This window comes from Phoenix dactylifera, unplaced genomic scaffold (genome assembly GCF_009389715.1).
Source record: "Phoenix dactylifera cultivar Barhee BC4 unplaced genomic scaffold, palm_55x_up_171113_PBpolish2nd_filt_p 000713F, whole genome shotgun sequence".
Classification (NCBI taxonomy): domain Eukaryota; kingdom Viridiplantae; phylum Streptophyta; class Magnoliopsida; order Arecales; family Arecaceae; genus Phoenix; species Phoenix dactylifera.
This window is the reverse complement of record NW_024068092.1, coordinates 177,681-205,470: the sequence shown is the minus strand read 5'-3', so window position 1 is coordinate 205,470 and position 27,790 is coordinate 177,681. Positions and strand designations below refer to the sequence as shown.

Here is a 27,790-nt window from a genome sequence, read left to right as displayed (position 1 = left end):
ATACATGAACATGGACATGGACATGGCGCCTATCCAATCCTAGCTCTCGGAAGGATCGTGCCTTCATTCTAGACTATGTCTATGCGATATGATCCACATAAATTTTTGACCAATTTCCACTCCAACTTGATCCAAGCTTGATGGGGACCTGCACAATTCCGAACCATGTAGTAATACTGACCAAAATTAATTTTTTGATAAATTCAACTCATGGATTAAGCGCACCAAACAATTGGAATGGTGCAATTGGTCAGAAATTTGGATTCGATGGGAGAGATCAGGGGGAAAGATTGCTCGGATCTAAGAAGAATTTACATAATAATAATAATAAAAAACATTCGGCGAAATATGCAAGCTTTAAAGAAGGAATCAAAGGACGATAGAAAACGAGGAACATGGTGCCAGAGAGAAAAGGAAAAAGCTTAACCCATGAATGGAACTCGATCAGACCTATGTTGATGCCTTCATCGACCCCACCGTCTGATGAGAGGCTACGATGCCTCCCCACCACCGTCCTTCCATTCGGTGCTCGCTGGAGACGAGAGTCTTCTCTATGAATTGATAGTCATAGAGGCACGTTGATATGGACCGGACAACACGTGTGATGGAGGAACCAGACACCATGATTACTGTTGCTGGAAATTGGACCCGGGGGCTACCGCGAAGCCGGGGAAGGAGGAGCTTCGCTGCAGGGACGGTGGTCGGCGGCGCGCCGACTGGTGACGTCCTCCTGGAGGGGTGTAAGTCCTGCAAAAAAGCCGGTGGCCGGACTCCCCGGCGCCGGCCCTCCGATGCTTAAGTCAGAGGGGGGTAGATATGTGTAGAGAGCAAGGAAGAGAGTATATGGAGAAGACAGCAGGAATATTTGGATAAGATGAAGAAGATGAAGAGGGTGATATCCTCCCTTGTGTCTGTGCTGTTTGCTTCTTTTCACCCGGTCCAGGAGGGTTCTGTCCGGGGGCTCCCCTCCTTTTCCCCCCAGGTTTTCTTTTATAGAAGGATTTTTGTTACCTGGGAGGTGACAGGAGGTTTGTCCTCTTTTGTAATAATTGGGCACGATTTGGCCCATTAATGGCGTAGTGGAGAACGGGACCGAATCGGACCGGAATCAGGGAGTTGTTACGGTCGATCGGACCTGTTGGAGTGGTTGAACCGCCGGCTGTGGTGGGCCTGGGGTCCGTGGATGGTAAGTGCATTTATTACCGAATGAACCGGCGGTCAGGGAGAGCCATACGCTCTGATGGTTCAGTGATCCGGAGATCGTCTTGGGCCGTGCTCATTAAATGACTGGGTGCATCGGAGACTTGAGGGAGTCTCATGCATTAATGGCAAGTCGTGTCGAATACCTGCAGAGATCTTATGCCTTGATGGCTTGGAGATAGTGGCAGGCTATAGTAGAGTCGCGTGTATAGCCGCCGGACCTTTCGAGAAAGCTTGGCGGGGAGGAGTATTAGTTAAAGGCATCGGCTCGGCAAGGGTGCCGAGCCGAGCTGGTCGCCCAGAGGGGCGCCCTGTGGCGGGGTTGCTTCTAGTACCTCTGGTCGACGCCCTTTGGGCGAGCACCTTCTAGCCGAGCGCCTCTATTTGGCGCTGTCTCTGGTCGGCGCTTCCTAGTTCGAGCGCTTCTCTGGTCGACGTTCTTCTGGTCGGCTCTTTCTAGCCGAGCATCCCTACTTGGGACGTGTTGGTTGGTCCGAGCACCTCTTGGCGCTCCGGTCGGCACTCTTGGGCCGAGCATCTTTTCGGATTGGCGCTCTCTAGCCGAGCACCCCTCTGGTTGGTGCTCTCTGGTCGGCACTCTTTGGCCGAGCACCTTTCCGGTCGGCGCTTTTCGGCCGAGCGCCTCCGTGGTGGTATGACTTGGGGTTTTTCCCCCAACATAAATCCATTAATGAATCCATTTCCTATATTATTATCTTGATATTATATCGAAAGAGAATAGATTATTCCATCTCCCTTTTCTGATGAATTCAAAACTATCTTACCAAATTTTATGTAATTACATAAATTCAATATTACGTATAGGACAATAAAGAAAACACCCTTGCACCCCTCCTTAAATTCTACTGGAGTGATTGCACCCCTCCTTAAATCCTGGCTATGTTGATCCCGGATATTTGACCAAGGTAATTCTAATAGACAACTACAGCAATTTATTTGTGGAGGTAGACGAACCAACAACTGCCCTTCAAAGAATACATAGATCTATTGTGTATGAAAGTTATTACATCCAACCACTTATGATGTCCAAGCTCGTCTTCCTTCTTAGCATAAACATCATTTTTTCTATTCAAAAAAAAAACATAAACATCATTTTCTAGAGAGTGAATTTTGAAAGATCAAAATCTCTCATCATCTCTTCTTAACATAAAAAATCATTTTCAGTAACCACATCTTTCTTAATTGTATTCTGAAAAAAAAAATGAATACAAAAGAACAATTATTCATCATCCATTGCACATGTATTCTCTGTTACCAACATACTCAATTAGCTGTTCTTTTTTTTCTTTTCTTTCTTTTATTTTGGATTAAAGAACATACTCAATTTAGTTAAAAAATGGTGAAATAAAGACCTACCAGGCCACATTTATACTCCCTTGCTCAAGCCACATAGCATCTAGATTGCAGACTAGCAAGTCTGAGCAGCAAATCATGTAGAGCAGCAGATGTTGAAAGTAATATTTAAAACTACTTCCCAATAGACAATAATTCACATTATAATCCAATTACCACAAGCAGAAAACGATCTATAGAACCAAGGAAAAACTATATGGCTGAAAGTATAAACTGATTAGCTCATAACCAATCACCGAGCTGGCCTAACATTTAATTTTGCTAAGGTGCCCCTGTAACATGATGGACCCAACATCTTCAAGCTAACAGGTTGTAGAAACAGTAATTTAAGAACACTTCAAACACATGAAAAGATTACATGATGATCATATGGCAGCCAAATAATCATGTGCAATAACAAAAGCTGAGGCACCTCATGTTCCATACTGTCGACTCCAAGAAACCATGTACAACATAACCTGCTCGACCTTGAGCCTTTTATCAGACGTTTCCAGCCTGATGAGACAATTGATCGATGATACATCAATCTATTATGTATCTCAGATAGTATTGTGGCTGCAAGGTCCAGTGAGATCCTTGGTCTAGTGAAATTATGATGACCCAGGTGATGGCTGAAAAAACTTCAGGGCGAACACAGCTATGGTTTCTTTTACCAACTAAAACATTTAACACCCCTGCACTCTTCATTGAAGTAGCAGCTCCACCACACGCGCCAACAGCTCCAGCAAGCACATGCTGTGCGTTAAATTAACTCCCAAGGTATCTGTTGAGACTGAAGAGTTACTCGCTTGAGTTCCATAACAGTCATCAGACAAGAAACCAAGATTAAATTACATAAAAGACACAAAACCAACTGAAACACCCAAAGTGATTTATTATGCTAGAGAAACACCAACGCTTTAAACTCTTGCACAGACTTAAATGGTGGACTGAAACCAACAAGGTCTAGCACATTCCATCTGACCGATAGAGAAACAAATCACAAATAGGGCTCGTTTAATTTTCTCATTCAAAGCAAAATAAAAAGAACTAAACTTTCTCCACCACAGGGGGACAAAAGCAATATACAAAACCTCGTATAGGAGTGCAGTGAGATGGAGTAACCATCAAACGAACAAAAAGGATTGATAAATCTACTTTTTGGACAAAGAAAATGGGTAAGAAATGCTTTTAACGCCTAAACTCAATTAAGACAAACTGGAAGAAGCCCATAACGACATCAGTAGTTAGGGATGAGGATATTGCATGGAAATGGATGAAGGAACATGACGAAAGATGCAAATGTTTAACACAGGATAAATAGTGATGAAACAGATAAACCACCATGAGAATCAGTACATACATCAGCCACTGGTCAAGGAATTATTCGCAGTTATAGGTCTGACATAGTCATCTATATAGGTTTTCCACACAAGAATCTTCTACCACAACTTACTCCATTCATCCACAAAGATTATCCACATGTATATCCACTCAAAGTCGCTACATATAACCAAAAATCCCAAAATCCATCATCAGATGGTCATTTCAAACAAAAATAATCAACAAATATCCTTCTACAAGTAACAGAAAGATCTTTGCTTAAAACATAGCTAACTTTAACAAAGCAAAGAGAACTACCAGAACTGTGGAGAACTGAAAGTAAAAGCACTCATTCCTCATCATCCTCATCACCATCGCCTCCAGCTGCCTTCTTTGATGCAGCCTTCTGGTTCTTTCTCTTCACTCTACCAGGGCAGCCCCCACCAAATGGACTTGTGAGAGAGAAGTCAATGTGCTTCGCTGAATCCACCCTCACCATGAATGATGGAATGTTGACCACTTGCCTACCAACTCTGAAAGGAGAGATTGGAAAATAGATAGTCAGATATACACACCTTTTGATACTCAGCAAAATAATAGCGAATACAAACCAGGCGAATCTGGAAGTAAAACCTAAGAGGATAGTAGTTCAAATACTACAATGAAAGTCAAGTTGCTGCAAGTACAAGCAAACACTGTGTAAAAGAATTACAGCAAAGTGCTTTAAATGATAAAAAAACTCCCATCAGAAACCCTAGAACCACGACTCCCACCAGAAAGTTTAGAATGTACTTCCTGACACCAAGCTTGTTAAAAAGGAAGCCCAACCTCTACCAGGCAAGGCCAAGCTAGTACATGGCACAGAGATACTGATTCCCAAAGTTTACAAGGAAACCATATGCACCATATGGATAATTAAGAATCACATGTTCGTTGCCTCCACTCAAAAATCCAGCAGCAAAAAATTCAGGAAAGAAGAGACCATTGTTTGCCACCAAGCTGAGATAACAGCATTGTGCTACAAGAAAATAATGCATACAAGTTATGATTGTGCTTCACGACATGCAAGAACTAATAGGCAAATAAACCTTGCTTTGCTTTAAAGAAGAAAAAAAAAGCATACTAATGAGCTCTATTGCAAAAGAATTAACTCCAGAATCGAATGCCATCAAATATGAGGCACATTCTATTGCTCGGGCAGGCAACAAGCTGATGAGCTCAAGTAAAAACAACCCTATGTGCTAGCTAAAAACTTCAATAAATATTCGCTTTAAATAACCAACTATAAAAATTCCCTCAAAATGATGCTCATAAACAATTGTGCCTTAACACCATACCAGTATTTACCAATTAGGCTTGCCACAAGTTGGTGGGAAAGATATTAATGATCATGGGCTTATATGATTCAGGGGGGAAGAACAATAGCTGACACATGAAGAAAACTTGTGCATGGACATGCATATAGCTGGGCACTCAGAATGAAAAGGACTAATATGTTTCCTCATTGGACTTTGACCTCACTCAAAAATGAAACAACTTCCTCATTGCGCCCAGTGACAGAATACATGCACAAAGAGACTTGCGAACTTTTAAATCTAAAAATATCAGAGAATTCAAAACAAGTACATTGTATGTTCATTGCATTTATGAAACTGCCCAGAAAAATAATTATCGTCATGATAATATCAAAAATTTAACTACATCAATGGAGATGCATTCTGTTTTAAGACGAAATGAATAGATGAAAATACAGGCATCATGGATCGAATTTCTTTCATCATTTTAGACGCCATTATCCATATCACAGATGACCATCATGAGATATTAACAACCTGTTCCCATCATATGGCCTATTTGACATCAACTTAAAAGAATCAAGCTGGATATTTTCAAAGATAAGAATATGAAAGCATGCTGATATATGCTGATGGGAAGAGAGAATAACTGTGGATATGAAATAGATATAATTTGATTTCAAATATGATTTAGCCTTCAAATGCTTTACCCTATGGACCAAAGAGTTTCAGAGAAAACCAATTTGAAATTGCTCAGGATTCAGCGGTTTCAATAGCTCAAGCCAGTTATGGTCCATTTCCAAGCATGTATATTTAACAGCTGTTATAAGGAGATGTAGGGAACATCTGCATCAACGTTAAAACAGAAGACAAGACAAAGATAAAAGGCACTGGTGAGACAGGACAGTTTTGCAACATGCTAAACAACAATTGCAGGTGTCTCAGGTAACCATCATGAGATATTCATAACCTATCCCATTGCATAACTACTTCCACATCAACACAAACATATCATATAAAATAGACAACTTAAGTAAGGAAAAGATGGTGTGTTGAGATGTGCTGCAGAAAAAAGAAAAGGAAAGAAAAAAATCACAATGGGATATAAAATTAGACTTTAATTGAGTTCATAAGATTTAGCCTTCTAATGCTTTAACCTGGGGACCAAGGCCTGACGTTTCAGTCAAAACTGATGTAGAACAGCTTGAGCTGTCACTTTTGGTAGTATCTAACAATTTCAATCTGGTTTTCAACAATTTCAGTGATTACAGTTAAAACTGACCTGTTATAGATAATATGGCCTTATGTAGAGTTACTAGCTTGGTTTTCCAGGTATTTTTTATATTTTCCATTTTAAGCACAGGGGTGGGAGTGGTTAAATTTGATGAGTGGTGACAAGTTTAGCCTCTAGGATCCATTGTCATAAGATAGATGTCTAACCGTGCATGTTTCGAGCGGATTTGAAAGCATAAGAAGCGTCCTAGGACAGAATATAACCGGAAATGTAATATTTTAAAACATTTTTTAAGTTATACAAGTGACATAAATTTGTAGGAATCTTGCTTGCAAAAGAACAAGGACAACCATGATTACTCTAATGAAATTCTAAATGAAACTTTAAAAGAATTGTTATTTTGACATAAATGCAAAATCTGGTTCAAGAAATCTTACCAAGCGACAATATGAATTGAAAATTGGTGTCTAATCTAACTAATCCCACTTTATATTTAAATTCTATTTTTTCAAAAGCTATTTATATATTAAGTTTTTTTTATAATCTTTAATAAATCTACAACCAAATCAATGAAAGCAGAAGGTCCCAACATAACTAGCAAATTAGTATTAAGAGAAAATAATAAAATGTTCGACAGAAAGCAACCATGCCACAGTAGGACATTAGCTAATCCATCAAATCCAAGTCAAACTAATTTGGGCTGCAAGCAATTATTGATCCATCAGATGACACTTCTTTCTACATGAACTTACATATAACATACAATGCTGAGAATGTATGAAATCAAACAAATTGATGATATAAAAACATTATTTTCAAATAATTAGCATTCCCAAACATTAACTAAAATAACAATGATAATAACCAGAAGTCAGAGAGCAAACCTGATGTGGCGCTGCCTGATAAGGACCCTGGCATGATGAATGGACTTCGCCATCCCAGACTTGAACACGAGAGTCTGGAGCCGGCGCTCGAGGAAGTTCTCCACAGTGAGAGCCAGAACATAATCAAGCTTGTTCTGCGTCTCGTCGAGGAGGCCGTACCGGTTCATCCGGCGGAGGAGGGCCTCTCCTTCAAAGATCCGGCGAGGGTTCTTCTCATCCAGTGTCAGAAGCTCCCTGGCCGCATTCCGGATCCGGCTCAAAGCGAACTGAACCCTCCACAGCTCCCTCTTGCACCGGAGCCCATACTCACCCACGAGCTTCAGCTCGGCGTCGAGCCGCTCCTTCTCATAGGGGCGGCGGGGCTTCTTGAAGGTCTTTCCATCTGCGAACACCTCACATTCTTTAGGATTCCCAGATTCACATCCCAACCAAAATCGTAACTAGTGTTTCAACCGATTACACTGAAGTAATAGTTGAATCATGAGATAACAAAGCATCTCAGAAACCAAAAAAGGAAATCCTTTTATGGCAAACTTGACTCAGGGCTCTAAAATTGCAATTTTTTTTCTCATAAACCCTGATTTACGAGTCCGGATCGATTCAAGTAATATTAAGAAGGGATTAAAAGGGAAAATAGGATCTAAGAGTTCGAATCGACTAGAAAAGATCATACGAAGGGGAGATCGCCGAATAGAGATTGGAACTGAAACGAGGGGAAGAGAGAGGGAGGAGAGAATAAGACTTACAGTTCCGATAGAAGCTGACGTGAACCATGGCGGGTTCTTCTTCGCCCTCGCCGTCTCCCGCCTTGGCCTCCGGAGATCGAAGATGGAGGTCTCATATAGAGGACCAAAACCCTAAGCCTAGGCTTTTGTCTGATCTTAATGGACTCCTCGGACCGGCCCAGTCTTCCCTGGAATGCTGGGCGGCCCAATGACCCAAACCCAGACAGCCTTTTTCTAATAATGTCAGAAATTTAAGTATAGCATGTAACAAAAATGAGCAATATTATGTATAGAGTCTTAACCATATAAAAAGGAGCAAGATATATAATATTTGCAATTAAAAATATTTATTAGTTATAGCTGTAAGGTTGTTGGGCTGCATTTTCCAAATGGTACGGTAACATGCTCATCAATAACAACAAATAATGATAATGATGATGGATAAAACATTAGAAAGATATTAATAATGACCAAGTTTGTACCCTGGATATAAATTATGTATGCAAAACTCCAGCATGTGCAACACATATTGTGATTAGTTGACACGGGGCTAGGCACTAGGGAGGTGAGACAATTGGGCTAAAATATGCCAAGAAAACTGCACATATACATACATGCACACATCACACATACATATATATACATATATACATATATGTATATTCATAAAAGTAAGCCTTGCTACAAAGATAAAGTTGTTTTATTATGACCTATAGGTCACGGATTTTAACTACAGAAATAGTCCTCCTTTTGCATATAGGGATAAGATTGCATACATCTTTTATATTTATATATATATATATATATATATATATATATATATATTTATGATTATGATGATGATGAAGTAAGAGATATGTGGGAGGAATGGAGGGATGTGTACATTGTGATTTTTAGAGGATAAGTGGTTTTAGTGTTGCAATTTCATGCTTTAAAGACTAGCCGCATAAAGTTGGTCTCATGGCCTTTCTATTATATATACAAGTATTTTGCATATGTTACACACACACCCTTACTCGTGATGGGATGGGAAAATGGGATTTTCGAGGTGTTTCTTGGAGAGAGAGAGAGAGAGAGAGAGAGAGAGAGAGAGAGAGAGAGAGAGAGAGAGGTGATCTTTATGTGCTTCAAAAGACATAATCAAATGCTTTGTTTTTGCAATCCAACTTCACATTTGCAATTACAGGAGTCTTCTCTAAATTTAGTTAACAGAGTGTGGCATATGCAATGTCGCAATTAGTTTACGAAACATCATGACATTGAGCAAGGAAATACAGATATTGCAAACCTTTCAAGAATATTGAAAGAGATCATGCGTTGTTAGAGCTAACACACGAAGACATATAATACCATGACTAGAGAAGGGAAATATACGCTATATGTTTTATAGATGATGCCTCCAGATATTGACATATGTACTTTAATGTGAAGAAATGCGTGAGAACTTCCATATGCAAGCAAGGCAAGAAGAAACTTTATAATATAATACATTAACTTACAGTACGTTTCCCACACATGATTTTTGAGACATGACTTAGTATATGTTGTTTCTCTTTTTTTTTTTCTGCATGCAGAATCACTGCAGACTCATCCTGAAAACAAGTATTAAAATCTTCAGGTTGATGTCCTAATGAGCAATATTCCTATGATCAAGAAGAATTCAAGTAGAAAATATGGCACCCTCCGGTTTATCAATGTACAGGTTCCATGATAACTTGGTATCAAATTGAAGGAAGACTCAAAAAAAAAAAGGAGGACAAAACCGGGTTGAGAAAAAGCACAATTACCAGGAAAGCATTTCAGTGGAATCAGCTACATATCTGTGGCACAAGATATTTAAAGAAAAAAAAACAAAAAGGAGAGAAAAAAAAATTAACAGAAAAAGCTCCCTCTGCAAAAAAATTCTAAAATAGAAGCGGCAATGCTCAACCATTTAATCTATTCAACTACATCCAATTTATTACAGGTCAAGTTAGATTATTTGTTTCATAAAATCATCAAGCTCGGATCTAAATTTTTGATCTGATCGGATTTCAGTTACAGTCTTTAGAACAATATTGCATCCAATCCGATCTATACCTGCTCCGGCCCATCCCGACTGCCATTTCTTTTAAGATCAGATAGAATTAACAGTTGCATAGCTCGATACCTGCTTGATATCGCTCTCCACAGAGCAACCCTTGATGAATCTGCTTGATACCTGCTCGATATCTTTGGTATGCGAGCCAAACACTAAATATATGCGAGAACACAGGCGAAAACTATCTGCACAAATTGCAATTGGCCAATGAATGTTTTTTTTTAAGGGTCACAAACTAGAAGATCATGTGGAGCACAAAAAGAAACAATACAAGCAATGCAACCATTGCTCTCAGCACATGAAGCCTGTCTTATACATTCGGCATGACGACGAGGTATTTGATGCAGACTAAGGAGCACATGAATTCAATATTATTGCTTACAGGTACTTGAACCAAAAGAAGTCCTTGCGTTCCTTGTTTGGGTGCTCTGAGCATTAATCGAGCAAACAAAAGCAGCTGATGTGAAGATGAAAGAAATGACTGTCGTAAGCACAGAACGAAGCGCACAAAATAATTGAAAGCACCTCTGTGTACAATGAACGGAAACATCATTCCTATCACTATCAATATATCATCATCACGTTTTTTTTATTTTTTCAAATATATCATCTAGAGCAATAGATTGAAATAAAATCTATGACTTTAGAGAGGCTACAATATATACTAGCTCATGCTGCAATGCAGTCCAAGTGTCAACTTACATACATGACCAAACACTCGAAAGAAATAAACCTGCAAAAGATAGAAACTATATACTTACATTAGTATGAGAAGGCAACGTTTGTCAATTGATTGGCATACATCATGAAGGGTGCAACCCCTCCTATCTTAAAGTGCACTGACAATCCTGGACAAACTGATGACATTTGAAGCCTTAAAATGCAGGTGTTCCTCCCACAGAGACGAAGATTAAAGTGCATTCCCAGGTGCTCAAATATCTTCATCGATCACCACCAAGAAAGAAGAAAAACCTTCCAGATAACTGATGGCCACATGGAGAGACTGATCTATAGCAGGTCATCAAGTGACCAGAATTAGAGTTCTATGTCCAATATCGGTTATCATAATCAAAGATCATGAAACTGCTGTTCTCCCAAGACTTTGAATCCCTTTCAAGCTCTACTTCATTAAATGTCATGTGACTGTTGCTCTCCCAAGATTTGGATTCCTTCACAACCACCCTATCATCGAACGTCACACGTTTGTTGCCCTTCTTGGGCGTTGTTACTTTTTCCGTCTGCAAATAACATGAAAATACTTGGTGCAAATATTTTGCTAGTTATCTGATGAGGATTAAAAAGACATTCTGCTGTTCATTTTGAAAATAGAGAAGTGATAGATGAGAGGAAAGAAAGCTCACGTGACTATCGCTCCCCCAAGGCTTGGATTCCTTCCCAGCCACCCTATCATCGAATGTCACACATTTGTTGCTCTTCTTGGGCTTTGTTACTTTTTCAGTCTGCAGATAACATGAAAATATTTGGTGCAAATATTTTGCTGATGAGCATCAAAAAGACATTCTGCTGATCATTTTGAAAATAGAGAAGTGATAGATGAGAGGAAAGAAAGCTCATTGGCAATAAGATAAGTGATCTAATCAAGATGCCTAAGCTAAAAGACTAAAATGAGGTTAATTGAAAATCTTAATAAAATTAGTAGATCGCAATGTAATTCAATGTTTTACAGAAGGAACAGGGAAGATGTTTCTGTACATTACAACTCTGGGTCGGCATGATACAAGCCTAATCCTCGCTTGAATCAAACTTCGAAATAAAAAATGAAACTGCATCTCAACACATCTATTAAGACCAGATCAGGTTGCTTTAAGATTCAATGATTAATTAGGTTCTTTTTTTCAGGCAGACTGGATCAACAATTTGTCAGACACAATCTATAAGAAATATGTACATATCAAGTTAGTTAATAATACAGTAAAGAAACCATGCAAGAATTTAACAAACATTGTATAAATTAACAACCACATGAAGCTATTTAAGTTGTGATTAACAATCCAAATAGATGATGACTTACATAAAAAACTTTTCCTAACTGTTTGAGGAGGGTCCAGATGAGTATGAAAATTATATGGTAGTATCAGTTTATGAAGTCAGGTGGATTTGGATCAGGTCTCATGTGATCCATATCAATATATATTACGACAAGATCAAATTCTCTGGAACCTAGCAACATCCAAATGATTCTTGCTCAGACTAGACCCCATCATGTCAAGTTTTGGATCAAAAATAAGCAAATTTAATCCATTTGCATTCCTAAGTTAGGACCTCTGGTTTCAGCACTGAAAGAAGGGGAGTATGATGGCATACCTTGTTAATGAGCTTCTGAAATGCTTCTGGTCCATTTTCTTCAATAAATTTCTCCGCAGCTAATAAAACATCATCGGGCCTGCTGAATATGTCCTTTTTTCGAGGGACATACCAGATGTTGACTGTCTGTTGGTTTACAAACAATGGTCTCACATAACTCTGATAAACATATGCCGCACCACTGAAGTAAGGTAAGACCAACCAGCAGTTAAAGATCAGCTTTGCATAAGCCCAAAACGGAAGCCTGTACCAAAAAACCATACAGAACAACATCAACATAGTAAATTGTTGCATAATCGCAACATAAATGGGGATGTAACTGATTGGAACCAAAAATTATTATTACTTATTTATTTATTTTCAGAATGAGGATGCCACCAGATCAGGCTAGGGTGGGATTTGAACCCAGGTCACCGGTATCAACACCCAGTGACTTTACCAAGCTGGTTGGCTCCCTCAATATTCATTCATAATGTATCATTTTTTTCAGTGCAAAGTCCTTAGAAGCGCGCGCACACACACACACACATACATACATATATATATATATATATATATATATATATATATATATATATATATATATATATATATATATATGTATGTATATGTATATGAAGGGCCACACTTCTACGATAAAAGGAAAACAAAGATAAGTTAAAGATCTATAAAATTAAATATTATTAGGAGTTATATTACAGTGCCATAAATTCATGTACAGGCTATTCTATTCTTCCACCTATCATCCAATAAGATCAACATTATCATTCATTCAATAAAAAAAATGCAGCACAAAAAAAGGAAGAAAGGAAGAAAAAACTTGGTACGTTGTGAATGCCACACAATTCGTTAACAAATTTTGTTTAAAAAAATTACCGAAATTCTTGCCTATGCTAGTTGTTACATGACTGGCCACATCAACATTTGTGCCTTTGTGGCCTTCACTTAGCCTCAAGCTCAAGCAACAAATACCACTCATACGACGTTACAAATCGCAGCAATTTGTCAAAATGAACTTTTAATCAATCTCCATCTCTAACCTGTAACAGAGATCCAAATAACAAAGAGATGCTAATTCGCCGTTCTGTCTACTGATTCCGCTAAATAATCCTCTCCTTTCTGTAGGTTTACAAATGTAAATTATATATTAAACATCATAAAGGGCTGAGCTGTCATGCAAATCCGTGACAAATTTGGGGTTTGGATTGTTCATCATATCAACATGTCAAGCAAAATCAAGCATCAACAAAACCAAAATGAAAAAGGAACAAAGAAAATTTAGTTATACAGGTCTAGCAAAAACTTGTGGCAACATCAGAAGAGCAAATACCATTCAATGACTTTTGCAAAAGTGAGCTCAAAGAGTGTAATTAAAGAATGCAACACCCAGTAGGTAAGCCATTGCTGATCATCAACAGAAGACTTAGTTTCTATTGCCTTCACTGAAGCATACCTATCAAAATCCCACAAGATTAATTGCATACTCATGCCAGATAAATTGACGAATAGTATAACAAAACACTCCAACATCTTCCATGAATAGATATAGGAATGCTACTTACAAAGGATACACAAGTGTGACCAAAGGCCTGCATGTGAAACAGGTAAAAAGAAAGTCAAAATATTAGAAAACCAAAATAAATGGATAACAGATAAATTCCTAAAAGGCTAATTTATAACAATTTTTTTTTTAAAAAAAAAAGCAATTTTCAGATGATGATCTATAAATTGTATAGCTAGAATACAACATCGCTAAAATAGGAAAGATGCCCCTTGAAATTACCATTTTGACTGCTACTTTTTGAGATTCTTCAACATGGACAATCCTCATGAGTCAGTAAGAATCAAATAATCATACTATCATTCCAGCATCAAATCCACATAGTTAGCTTCCAACCAGCCCACATCTCATCATCATTAGAGTTCAAAAGAATCATACATTCATTAGATGAGATGGGTTGGGACGCAAACACCTTTTGGTAAATAACAAGCAGGAGAAAACATGTGATTGTGAAAATGTTGATTTTAAACTTTTAATACCCAGGATACACCTATAACAATGTGTTTGTCCCAAAGGATAAATATCGCTTTCAGAGACCATACAAGTCATAACGAATACTTGGTACTATATTAATACTTGCTAGCAAGGTCCACAAAACCGACCCACGCTAAATGGTTCAGGCTATTACTAAACCAAACTAGTGTAGAACTTGTTGGTTTGCTGGTTCAGCTCGAAACTCGGGCCAAACAGGTCTAACTAAGCAAAATCACCCAATTCTGCTAGCTACAAATCTATACTGCCTGGTTTCAGGCGGTGCCATCATTGGGAGTGAGAAAAAAAATGGTGGGAGCTATCTCGATATAGGATGCATATCGTACCATATTGAACAGTTAATGTACCACTATGATCCTATGTACCAACATTGTGAATCTTGCTTGCTAGTATCCTGATCAAATAAAAACAAAAGGAAATATATCGAATAAATCAGTAAGAAAAATTAGGTCAAAAAAGTAGAAAATATTGAGAGGGTGAGTCCTGGTGCAACGGTAAGGTTGCTCCACTGACCTGGAGGTTACTGGTTTGGAACATAGAAACAGTCTCTCTACACACGCTGGTAAGGCTATGTACATCTGACTCTCCCTAGACTCTGCAATGACCAGAGCCTCATGCACTAGGTAGCCCTTTTTAAGAAAAAAACTTAAAAACTAGTCCAAGTCTTAAGGAAAAAACTTAGCTTTGTCCTCTAGTTAAAATATCAAGCCCTCTTTCCTTGCATAGATGACACCTAAGAAAACTACGCAACAATGGTAATTTCTAATTTTTAATCATTATATATTATTAAAATTGCACATTTTTCTAAAAATTGAAAACATCTTTGCTATTATATGCAAATTACTTTATACCATTGCCCATGGTCCCCAAACCTCTCCCCATGCTGATGTGCTACAGTCTATCCATATGCAAGATGCTTTGTACATACCCCTCTTTAATAAAAGTACATCTCAATTAGTTTAACTATTGCTTAACATGAAAAAAACTAGAGAAATGAACCAGCTAAAACTGGGTGTGCATTAATCATACAGGAGATCACAGCCATGTGTGCTTCTCGCGTGCATTACATGCACCTAGCACTATCATAATAATATTATTTTTAAAGGAAAAGCATATATTTATATATGCATTTATATACATCCCAAGAATCCTTTATTTAATTTGCTCTTCTCCCCAACTTTTTCTTCTATTCTTTCCTTGTCTTCTTCTTTGGATATTCAAAAAGGAAGAGAAACTCACATGTTACTCAAAATGTCATCTAACAATTAAATAATAAGCTTGACGACCCAAGTAGGGCACTTAAATAAAACCTAAAGCATTCTAGAAACCTAAATTAGCTCAAAGCACTCCATACCATCCTAAACCAAATCAAACATACCAAAACCAAAACCATCAACTAGGATATAACAAACTAGTTATGGACAGTACAAGAAGAATCAACCTGTATGCCCAATACCTGTTCAGTATCTGGATTCATGCTCTATCCCCATTTTGGCAAAAGAAAAGAATGGTGGCATCTGAAAGCAAATCATGACAGGTTCATTACTTTTACTCTGAGACTATATATGTCTTGCAGCATACTCTATGCTGAGATACAAACTTACGACCTGGAGTGTCAAGCACTGCCCTAAGGCCCTATCGCCAGCTTCAAGGTTTTGTATACCACTTGACTATTTAAAAGTTGGCTGAAGTACTAAATTCTCTGACCTACTCAATCCACTAACACCAAAACCCATCTTCCAAAAAAAAATATCATTAGCTTACCTATGCCTTCTCAGAGTCAATTTTAACAAGGAAAAGGTTCATATCTTTTAATGGTAATAATAAGATATTGCCATCTTCCCTTGTTTGGATTCTTTCCAAGTCTATGGAAATTTTGAAAGGCTGCTTCTTGACTGCATGAGCTTAAAGTATGGATAATAAGGTATTCCTCCCAAACCACCAACCAAGATCTATGTTTCACTGCAAGCTCTTCTTTTCCTTAATTTGCCTTCACAATGAATCCAGCACCGATACATATAGGGTTAATGTAAAGCTGACGTCTTGGTCTTTCAGTTGTGCTCTATGGTCAAACGATTTTGAAGGAAAAAGCCTTTGATTGATATGGTGAAGAAAATTTAAGTCGGTGGACATATGATCATAGAACTTCATCTGATGAAATTTTAGTGTAACTTCCTAAACTCTCTTCTTTTTAGTTAAAGTGTTAAAGGCAGATTTTATGCATTATAGCAAGTCATCATGAATTGCTTCCATGAGAAGTCACTTTACTAGGTCATCTACCCTTGATTTGCATTAAAAAAGAAGTAAAAATAACATCAAAGGCTTTGTATCATTTATCAGTTCCAAATTTGCAGGAGGGGAAAAACATATTTATGCATAGAAGATACAAATAAAAAGAGTATTCAGAAAATCAAAGTTCATTATTTCGAGCAATACAATAAAGGCTAAAGTACTAAAGTAGAAGAACCGTGGGACAAGCCTGAGGTATAACAATTGAGACATTTTTTTTTCTGCCAAGGGCATTACAACAGATAACCAAAAATTCAATTTTTGGCACAACGAAACGAACAAAATGAGACCTTTACCTGTTTAAAAAAATAAAAGTAAAAAGAACACCTAAATTTCGGCCTTCTCCATCGAGAAGAAAGAACCGATCAGTGGTCTTCCACTATATGTCATCAGAGATCACCATTGTTTCTAGAAAAAAGAAGGGGGAAAGGAGGAGCTAAATAACTCTTTCTCTAATTCAATTTTATTAAAAAAAGAAAAGGCATCAAAGATACTTCACAAACCCAGAAGAAAGACAAAACCCAGATTACTTGAGCTATATTACTAAAAAATGCAAACTTTTCTGTTAAAAGTGGGAGAAAAAAGCAATGGAGGAGACTGAAACAGGATTCAAACAATAAAAATTTAGCACACAAGAAAACAAATGGATCGTTTTCTTTTATGAGCGTAATACGTACCCAACGAGAACATCGAAGTTCTTGACCACGACCTTAAGGAAAGATCCAGAACCCATTTGCTTCTCTGTTCTCCTCCCTTTCTCTTCCTCTCTTCTATTAGAGATCTTCTTTAGAGAAATAGAAGCGATTACTTGCTCTCGGTCTCAGTCCCAGAGCGACAACACAGCGGAATCTCCGACAAATGCACGCCCTTTTTTCCGCGAAAACACCTCCCAGGTCCTAATGCCCGACGAGCCCACCCTTCGCTTTTAGAGAGGAAAACCGAAAAGGGTATTTACCTATCACTGTCAAAATAAATAAAAAAAGAGTATATTTCTCATTCTTTAATCGGTGAAATGAGGCAGCGCAGTAGCCGTAGCCGGTGCTTTTTGGGTGGTTCTATATACACCCCCCCTATTGCTCAGGACACCCCCCAAAAATTAAAAAAAAATTAAATACTCTCTACACCCCCCCCCATTTGCTAAGGACACCCCTAAAAAATTAAAAATTCCTAAATTACCCCCCACCCTCCCCACCCCCTCACCTAAATTGCTCTCTACACCCCCCAAACCCCCCCCACCCCGCTCTTCCCCTCCAAAACACCCGCCGGCTTCTCCCTTCCGCCCAAAAAACCTCGTCTCAAGCACCTCGCCGGCGGCCAAACCCCCTCCGTCTCCCTTTGAACTGTTCCGCCCAAAGCACCTCGCCAACGCCCAAAACCCCCCCGTTCCTCCTTCTCCCTCTCGTCGCCGGCATTCTGTTCGGCTGCACAGAGCCGGACAGAACCCTTCTGTTCGGCTGCACAGTGCCGGACAGAAGCCTTCTGTTCGACACTGTGCAGCCGAACAGAAGAGTTCGGTTGAGGGTTGCCGAACAGAAGGCTTCTGTTCGGCACTGTTCAGCCGAACAGAAGCCTTTTGTTCGGCGATTCAGTGCCGAACGGAGCACGAACCGTGAAAAAAAAAAAAAAATTCGAAACAAGGTGGAACACGTACCTTTGCGGCCGATTCTTCGTCCCAAATCACTAGTTACTTGTCCATGCTTCGAATGGGGCTTAAATCTCCTTCAAAAATCGCCTAAACGATGTAAATGGATCGGGGGGTTTGAGGGGTGTTTTTTTTTTTTCTTTTCAAAACGAAACGGAGGAGGAGGAAGGGGGGGTGTACTGAGAAAATTTCAAGGACAATATGGTAATTACACTAAAGGTTAGTTTGGGTATTTTTTTTTTTGGTTTTTGGGGGGTGTCCTTAGCAATAGGGGGGGTGTATATAGAACCCCCCGTGCTTTTTTGCTGCGAAAACGCATATGCCTCTCCTTCTTCCTACTATTACTAAGCTACCCCTTGGCTTGGCATTTGACAGCTGTCATTGGGGCTCATTGGCTCGTGATGCCTGGTTTCTCGTTGGCTTTTGCTGTGTACTCTGCAAAAATCATATGGGACGGACGCTGGAGAAGAAAAATATGCGGCAGATTTGTTATTTTGCATCTCTTAGTGCCCATCTTGAAGAACAAACCTGAGTCAGCAATTTTTGTTTACCAACTAAGTCATCAGTCTCGTAATGTTTAAACAAATAATAAAAAAATAATTATATGCGGCACCCTTTTTTTCACGTCAAGTTTTTTCATCTTTTTTTCATCAAGCTGTCTGTTCTGTCCATGAAAATTTCCTTATCCTTTTTTGAGTCCTCCTCCAATTTTTTTTTTCTTTTTTCAAGAACTTTTACACTTAAGAGTTCATAGAATATAAGATGTGATATGTATATAATTTTTTATATTAGACAAAACTAAAAAATTAAATACTATGTAGTGATACGGATAAACACTATATTTTAGAAATTATATATCAATTTACCTAAAGGAATATATTGGCTTGCTAAATAACTAATTTACTTGGTATGTATTATTTGGTCATGTAGTATATAGTAATTTCTAGAAACTGTGTAGATTTATTTAGAGGTGTGTCGGATTACTGCTGGGTATGTATCAATGAAGCTTTTAGTATGTATCAAGAAGTCGACGAGTGTATATTATCTGGTCATGTAGTTTGTATTGGTGAATAGGATGTTTTGGAAATCGTGTATCAATTTGCTTGTAGGTATGTATTAAGCTACTAGATGACTAATTTATTGAGTGTGCATCACCTTGCTGTGTATTGTATATTGAGAACATCATATCTAAAAACTATATATCAATTTATCTAGAGATATATATTAGCTTGCTAGATGATTAATTTACTTAATGTATATTACTTGGCTCTGAATATCAATAAAAAGTATATTCTGAAAATGAAAAAAAAAAAAGTCTTGTGAGATTTTCTTTTTTTTTTTTGGTCTTTTTAATCTCGAGACCTACAACTCCATTAGTAGGAGAGTCACCGGCTTTTAGATTTCTTTTTTTTAAGACGGTCATTAGGGAAAACATAGCAAAAATAGGAAAGTCATCCTATAATTTTTTGTATAGTACCTACCCCATATGATTTTTGTTCCTAAAATAGAGTCATTTGAAAGGGCTCGCTCCCATTTCTTATAAAGGCGGATGCATTAGATATTATCCTTATAACAACATTTTTCCCGAGAGAGGCTCACTATATTATAATTAATTCAAAAATGAATCATTCAAGATTTGAACCTATAATATCTTATTGCCAAGCAAAAGAATATGATCAAGTTGCAGTTCCTGCCTACCTCCAGCCTTACCATGCTGTTCCACTACTTTTGTAAGCGGACAAGCAGAATTGTCAATTTATAATTTATTACTCTAAAAATTTGAAAACTACCTCTAGCAATATCTCCACCCAGACCAAACATATTAACTTTCATTGAAGGTTACATATGAAGCTGGGCAAAGTTTAGCAGGAACATTGGACAAGAAAATGGTGACCAAAGATCAGATATAGTAAATGGGAAACCAGCCGCATGGAATCCGATGGTAGGCACAGAGATAGTGGGGCAGTAGACCGCGGTTGGAATTACATAAGGCTGGATTTGCATCTCAGCAACTCCATGGGCGAGGTACCAATGCAGCACATCATTCAGAAGGATAAGACAAAAACTACAGCATATTTAGTAGAATGAAATCATGAACTCAAATTAACAGAAACCTGCATTCAATAATGAACAGCAGAATGCCACTCTCAAGTCATAAACACTGTTTTTCCTTTTTCTGATAGCTCATGGACTGCTAATGGCACCATCATTTTTGAGTTGATGCCCTTTGAGACTCTTCATCCGAACATTAATTCAGAAGACTAATATAAATTTACTGGTACATTTCTCGGTATCTCTCATTATTTATCTGAGCCTTCTTCCCTGCTGCTAGTTGTGCTGATGCTGCTGGTACTGCTTAGATGGTCTTCCTGTGCTGTTCTTGGAAGACTGGAAAGGAGCTGCCCCGGCCAGGAGTCAGATGGAGTTGGATATCTGGCATGTGGTCTACTCACATTGGAGGAAGGTAGGGACGGTGTTGGTGTCGTTCTGGACTCTGGAAAGAGCTGGAGCTCTTGGATGGGGGCAGTGTACACCGGCCTGATAACAGGCGGCCGCTGCAGCATCGGCAGCATGGTGCTTAGAGGCTGTGGCAGAGTGGGAGGACCCATGTCCATGCTGTTGGTCCATATAGAATCAGACTGCAGTCTCACTTGCAGCTCATTTTGAAGATCTGTAATTTCGGCCTGGAGGGCAGTGTTCTCGTCTCTAAGTTCATTTCTCTCGGCAGTAACCTGTTTAATATTCGGCAGAATTAGGAATCCAACATATACAAGACATCGTTAGATAAAATTACTAAAGAATAATACCATGTATTATTCATGTCCTTGTAATGCAAGCATTTCTAATAAATAAAAAAATTTGCAAATAAAAGGGGGGAACGGCAATAAAAATTAGTTGAATTCAGTAAATGTGTAGCACTAAAAAGTAAAGAGATTGATCATTTGTTCACTTCCAAGCCAAGGGCAGAAATTAGTTTCATGTCTTCTGATCAAGTTTATAAGAGAGTAGGAACAGGAAAGTGCATAAAGAATGTCAGGAAAACATTTAAAGCATAAATGAATCTGCAAAGTGGATATTTTACTTAGGGCTCCGTCATCAACTTTATCATGTACAATCTGCATTTGTATAGAATGGTGGAGATTAATTCATAGATAAGAAGACATGTTTTTAAACTGGCAGGATTTTCTCACTGGTGCAAAAAAATGATTCAACGAAGGGTTCGATCTCCGAAAGAAGTGCCTCAAGCTAATATGCTGCCCACAAAAGAAGCTTGTCCTAAATCGCCATCCATGGCAAGAGACTCAAATATATTTAGAGGAAGATATAAGAATGCTAGGGACAATTCAAATGATGCAGCCAAATCAGCAGGGGATCCTACAGGTTGGAAGACCCACAATAGTGGAGAACAACTTTAAAAATTGTCGAAATTTTGTGTTTCCATAAACTGATTCAGCAGTCTCCCAACTTCTGCAAGGATCATTCCACTTCTGCTGGCCCTATTCAATTTCCGAAATCTACCCACCATTACATACTGAACCATCCACCCATGATTTGGATACTCTGTCCTGCAACAGCAGGTTGCAAAACCTCCCTAATAACAAAAATTCAACCAGTTGGACAGAATCAGTATGGCAACATTTTGAAAGAGCTAAACTTTGCCCTCTGCACTGCATTGCCCCAATCAGCATCCTTTGTTTGTTTAGTATGATCTACCCATACCGATTTCGTACCAGCTTTGTCTTGGTAACTTCAATTCCATTAGCAGCTATCCATTTTCCATTTCCTTCTAAGTATGCCTACTTTTACCTTATACAAGAATTCATCATCCTGTAGCATGATCCCATTAGCCACTGTTCAAAGATTGCTGAAAAACATTTTGTTCCTAGCTCTCCATATCATCGACAGCCAATAGCTGACTTTTAGCATATCCTTTGATGTCTTCTTCTGCCAGTAGTTACATGCTGAATTTTGTGTGGCCCTTTCCAATAAGATGTTTTCACCAAAGCCTCTCAACTTTTAATGTACATTAAAAGAATTCAATCACAATCTCATTCATAATTGCGTTCACATTCATCCCCTTTTTCTTTGGTTTTCAGATTAACCTACAATGTTTTTTCCTTTCAAATTCCAATTACAAACGCAATTATTTGAAATATATAATTTTGTCCTGTGTTCCGCTAAGTTCATTTTTGTGAATGTGCCAATTGAAAGATCCTCTTCCTATTCTTAAGGATCGAAAATTAAGAAGAATTTGGAATCAAGATGAACATGGCAGGGACAAAAATTGAAATAGATGTGCAGCAAAATTAGGAAGTGGAGTGAGGAAAGATATAATTTGATGCACAAATTGAGGATAAAATAATGTAGAATTGATTGAAATGGAGTGAGCATGTATAATGAGAATATAAAGAGATTCCAGCAAAGAGAGGCGCACAAAGATGTGACAAAGTGTCTAGAAGAGGAAGTACCGCTTGTGGAAGTTGTGGAAACGAATTTGGAAAAACTTCTGGTAACACCAAGAAGCACTTGGTTAGAATCTTTGGAAAGTAAGAATCCATAAAGCCAATCAGTGCAAACCCCTTCATTTGATACAAGGCTTGGTTACTATGGGTATGGTTATGATATGGCATTGTGCTGATCACTGTCAGATACCAAAATCCTAAAATTCACCAGACCAGTGAATTAAAGTTAGATAGCGTATTATGTGAGTAAACAAAAAAAACTTGATATATGAAATGGACCATCACATGAATCTTTCCTTGCAGATATGCAGTAATTACCTCCAACCAGCTATGCTATTACTAATCATGTGCCACTCACAAATTTGATACAGGCTCAAAGTACCATTGTGAAAATAAAAAAGCAGTGCTGAACAATGAAACTTAAGCCAATTTTTTTTGGTAAAGAACTCAAGCTTGATTTAGAAACTATATTAGCATTGATATATGCATATCAATAAAAACGCAATAAAAATACAACCTGTCTCCCAAACTCTCTGTTCTGATTGGTCTAATAAGAAAGATCTGAAACAATGACCAATAAAAGATTCTGTAGACAACAGATATTTCAGCATGTTCTAATGATTAAAGCAGGAGTTTATCTTAAATTTAGAGGATATAATCAAGGAGGCAGAAACTCCCACTGGTAGCATATTTGAAAATTTTGTATACATTGATCTGCAGATATTTTTTTTCTTTCATGGATTTTCCTTATTCTCTTTTCTAGAAACAGCAAAGTTCAAATTTCTTTTGAAAGGGACTACTGAATAGAGTACTAATATTATATGATTATTGTTTTTTTTTCCAAACAAAGGCCACAAGAACCATTAAAGAGCATTATTGTTAGACATAAGCTAAACAAAAGCCAGGTTTGAGAAGCTTACATAGCTAGATTCAGTTAGCAGAGCAGTATTTTGCTTTCTAAGAGATTCCACATGGGCAAGAAGATCTCGCAGTATCCGAGAAGCATCACCCAATATGGTCGCCTTTCCATTGTTCTGTCGAGCTGGTTCTGTAAATAGAGACATTATGTTCATTTAAAAAGTTGGCAAAAAACTGCTTCTTAGATCAAGAACAACAGCAAATACATCAATATTGTCAAACAACAAAAGAGGATCATTTTTCAGAAACCATTTTTTTGGGTGATGTTCCCAGACACAAGGCAACACGGCAAGCAGTCCACTGTTTAAATGGTGGTTGCATTAACTGGCCAGCAGAAGTTGCAAACTCCCATGGTGGAAGATTTAGCATTTCCCCAGTGGGTACAATAACATGGCTAAAATGCTGACTACTGGTGAATATTAAATGCTGACAACAAAGCACTATATGAGATATTAGACTTAATTTATCCCGAGATACTCTCCTAATTTGCATTTCCATCATAATCAAAAGAAGCACCCAAGAAGGAACAACAGTAGTTTTACAAAGTAGTGTGCACCATGCATTTTCTATCCTCAGAAGGATTATAGAATTGGACCAGGCTCAGAACAATCTCAAATCATCAAAATCAATAAACATACTTAATATTGACATCATAATCATTGCCAGGTAGCTCATGAAGTCAATGGAAAACACGAAGCAAACAGGATAACTTTCCAGCAAGCTTCCATCTTAAAATATCTACATAGCACGGCCATGTCATACAAAATCAAGATATCGGACTTCAAATTGCATTACAAATGACATAGGAAAGATGAAGGTTATATGTCAACAATTTTCATCTACACAAATTTGATCATCATTAAAAATTTACCATGCATACTTTGATCCCTCCAATTAATATGCATATTTCACTTTATGGAACATAACCGCTTTTGATAAGAACAGGATTGCACAATGTACATTGTATCCAGAAAATAGCAATTGAAATGGGTGATGCGTACCAAGAACATGACCCAGCTCAAGAAAGAGATCATTCAGCTGGTCACGTTTAAGTTTCTCTCTCTCAGATTTGTGTATTTTCTTTGGAATTCTTCCCTGATTCTTTTTGTTAGAGAGAGACCTACACCAAAAAAAAAATCAGATTATCATATACCATAACCAATGATATGACAACAGCAAATACATAATGGGTCAGCATGAATATGATGAATATAAGATGCCATCACTGAACATAGCCAAGAAAACAGAACAAAACAGGAAAGACTGGCAAGATTTATCAATAACCAGTTAAAGAACTCACTGCATGCTTAACTTATTGATAAATGGAAGTCGTTCTGCCAGTTCTTTTTGCTTTTTACATTTACAAGCAATCAAGATTCAAATATATGGAGCAGCAAGCCTAAAATTTTAGAGCATGAAAGCAGATATTTCTAGTTGTGGTCAGCAAAAAGGCGTAGCTGCATCAAGGACAAAATAAAATTGTACCCATAGCATCTGCCTTATAATTGCTGCTTTATGACAAGATGAACCAAAGTTTGTCTAAATATATATGTAGCAGCACAATTTTTTTAGATTACAGCAGTCTTTTTTTGTTAGGGAATTCCTTAAATTCAAAAAATGAGTTATTTGTTAGCATCTTTTTTTCAAAAAAGGGAAAAAGTATCTTGAACTCAATTATTAATTTCAGTTCCTAGACTATGTCACAGCCTCTTAGTTTCTGATAATCTTTCTTTTTTCCCCTTATGTCACAAACTCTAATTTTGAGATTGTTCCACCTAGAGAATGTCTCGTGATACATGAATCTGGCGACCAATTAGAAAGCTAACATCTTTTCCACACAGAATTTGCACTAGATGTTACTCATGCAAATACTAACTTGGTGTCCTATACAAAATCACCTGGTTAAGCATCGCAGTCCTGAACCGACACTTAACTCAAAGCCTTACTGTCCAAATCTAATAAGCCTCAAATTTTTGTCCATATCTCGGCCAGGCAAGGTACTGACTTAAAATCCAGGTAAGACCAGCTTGACCAATGGTTTTTGTCATTTAAATAGCTTTGACGAACAAGTGTGTGGAAAATCAAGAAAAAATTTTATCCTTTTAGAATTAAAAAAACACGGGTCTGCTGCTTCATGCAGATTCTAACATGATATAATAAACAATATGGATGAAATGCATGGTAATTAATTATAACAAACCCGTCAACTGGCTTCTCAGCTGCGACGTTTGCCTCGTTAGCCATTGAAGAGGGGTACTTCGAGACCATGCTCAAGCTGCTATCCCTGAATCAATCCAACCTTTAAACAATTAGATCATATGACCCGAGGCATATCAGGAGACCAAGTCAACCAATTGCTTTTCAAAACCCAATAAATCCAAAGCACTGTCATTTACTTGAACACCAAAAATATACTTAATTGCAAGAACACACTCCGGTAGAACTATATACCAAGATCAATATAAGAAGAAGAGAAAATTCATAGTTATAGCAAAATTCCAATAAGCAGGCAAGATAATCTCGTTAAATCCCAGATAATACGATTTCATGATCCGAATTTATTTTTTTAAAAAAAGAAATAGATTTTAAGTAAAAAAAAGCATCAAAATTTGGGAGGAAAAACCGTGGGGAAAAATCATAAGAATTATGCATTAGATCTGCATGAGAAAACATGAAAACAAGACAAATCTATCCCCTTCCCTGCCCTAAATCGAATCACAAACTTCACTCTAAAACCCTAAGTCAAAAAGAGAACAAGAATTCCTTCCATTAGAGCACACGAAGGTGGAGATCAGCATATACCTCGAGGAATTCGGAGATCGCGTCGGAGTCGAAGAAGAGGAGATCAGATTTTTTGTTGTTGGGCCTGAGCTCCTCGGGGAGCAATAGGTTTTATATTTCTGCTTCGAAATCATTGTCTACCCCGAAAGAAATTGCGACAACATATAGACCGGGTTTATTCAAGAACTCTGGAAGGTGATTTGGGTGTTTTGACTTTAAAAGAGGCTCTATTTCCCGGCGACTCGTCATAACTCATGGGCTTAGACATCGTTTGGGGAGCTTGTTCGGGTAGGCGTAGCTTTGGGTGGTGGTTTTTTTTTTTTTTTTTTTGGTAAAACTGGGTGCTGTATTTTGGCGTTTTGGGGGAAGTGTTGGGGATTGGGGGACGGTGGAAAGGAGTCAGAAACCACGAACGCGCGTGTGGCAAACACCCTCCCCCGTATCAGCCGTCGGACTCTCGGCGTGTGCTGCCACGTGGCTCGGGCTTGAATGATGGGTGCCTGTTATCTATAACTATATAACACACACACACACGTGTGTGTGTGTGTCTCGGAATTTAGACCGGTCCATTGAACCTGATCTATGTAATAATTTTCTGACCGAGGGCAACGAACTTGGTATGATCCCAAGTTGGTGAAAATCCTCCGGCTGATAGTTCTATTATCCAGTAATCAACGCACCAATCTCTCACGACAAACGAAGATTGGTATAGTATGTGGAGCCATACAGGTGATAGGCAAGTCCGATACACTAGTCTACCAAATCCCTACTGCTAATTTTTTTTTTAAATTTAAAACCAATCATCTTTGGTTGTAAGAAATTTGTACTCCAATTGATATTAATGGAGGTTTCCTCATTATATGTATCCTCTTTAAATACCATTGAGTTAAGTTTATCCCCTTTTTTTTTTGGGATAAAAAGATGCATACCCGAGAAGGAATCATTTGTGCTGAGTTTGTTTTTTCTTTCCCTTTACGAGAGTAATTTGCCTGATTTATTTAAGAAGAGAGAAAATTGGATAAATCGCCATGATTCCAACCATCAAAGTATGATAAATATATCATTCATTTAGAATCATCTTGTTGCTGGAAATTGGACCCGGGGGCGGTCGTCGGTCGAGGAGGGGGAGCGGCAGGTGGACACAGGGGAGTGGCGGTCCGTCGGCGGGCGGCGTCCTTCGTCGGGGTGCCTGCAGAAAAGCCGGTGGCCGGGTTTTTCGGCGCCG

At 38.2% G+C, this 27,790-nt stretch overlaps 3 protein-coding genes and 1 non-coding gene across 8 annotated transcripts; all 4 read right to left on the bottom strand.

Annotated features, from left to right (window-relative positions):
- Positions 1 to 3,993: 3,993 nt before the first annotated feature.
- On the bottom strand, positions 3,994 to 8,181 carry LOC120106966 (40S ribosomal protein S9-2). Its single transcript, XM_039120099.1, has 3 exons — positions 8,036 to 8,181; positions 7,290 to 7,671; positions 3,994 to 4,409 (listed from the first exon to the last, which is right to left on the bottom strand). The coding sequence occupies exons 1-3, from the start codon at positions 8,061 to 8,063 to the stop codon at positions 4,226 to 4,228; spliced, it is 594 nt and encodes a 197-aa protein (XP_038976027.1). The 5' UTR covers positions 8,064 to 8,181; the 3' UTR covers positions 3,994 to 4,225.
- LOC113462332 lies at positions 5,343 to 5,430 on the bottom strand. The gene has a single exon (XR_003384509.1). It is a non-coding gene; the product is annotated as a small nucleolar RNA Z162 (small nucleolar RNA).
- A 672-nt stretch (positions 8,182 to 8,853) lies between the features above and the next one.
- LOC120103677 (HVA22-like protein a) lies at positions 8,854 to 17,675 on the bottom strand. Of its 5 annotated transcripts, XR_005508947.1 has the most exons (8): positions 17,439 to 17,675; positions 13,982 to 14,008; positions 13,750 to 13,872; positions 12,420 to 12,663; positions 11,456 to 11,554; positions 10,856 to 11,332; positions 10,378 to 10,551; positions 8,854 to 10,279 (listed from the first exon to the last, which is right to left on the bottom strand). XR_005508947.1 is itself a non-coding variant. In XM_039120097.1 (6 exons), the coding sequence occupies exons 1-6, from the start codon at positions 17,492 to 17,494 to the stop codon at positions 11,138 to 11,140; spliced, it is 744 nt and encodes a 247-aa protein (XP_038976025.1). In that variant the 5' UTR covers positions 17,495 to 17,675; the 3' UTR covers positions 10,653 to 11,137. The 5 variants fall into 5 exon arrangements, 1 of the variants encoding a protein (XP_038976025.1); XR_005508946.1 differs by lacking the exon at positions 8,854 to 10,279 and having other exon boundaries at positions 10,297 to 10,551; XR_005508948.1 differs by lacking the exon at positions 8,854 to 10,279 and having other exon boundaries at positions 10,298 to 10,522.
- Positions 17,676 to 20,478: 2,803 nt separating this feature from the next.
- On the bottom strand, positions 20,479 to 26,967 carry LOC103700495 (transcription factor BHLH062-like). The gene is made up of 5 exons (XM_008782434.4): positions 26,587 to 26,967; positions 25,985 to 26,068; positions 24,786 to 24,904; positions 23,787 to 23,914; positions 20,479 to 21,135 (listed from the first exon to the last, which is right to left on the bottom strand). Exons 1-5 carry the CDS (start codon positions 26,697 to 26,699, stop codon positions 20,704 to 20,706), a joined length of 876 nt encoding a protein of 291 aa, XP_008780656.2. The 5' UTR covers positions 26,700 to 26,967; the 3' UTR covers positions 20,479 to 20,703.
- Between the last annotated feature and the right edge of the window lie 823 nt (positions 26,968 to 27,790).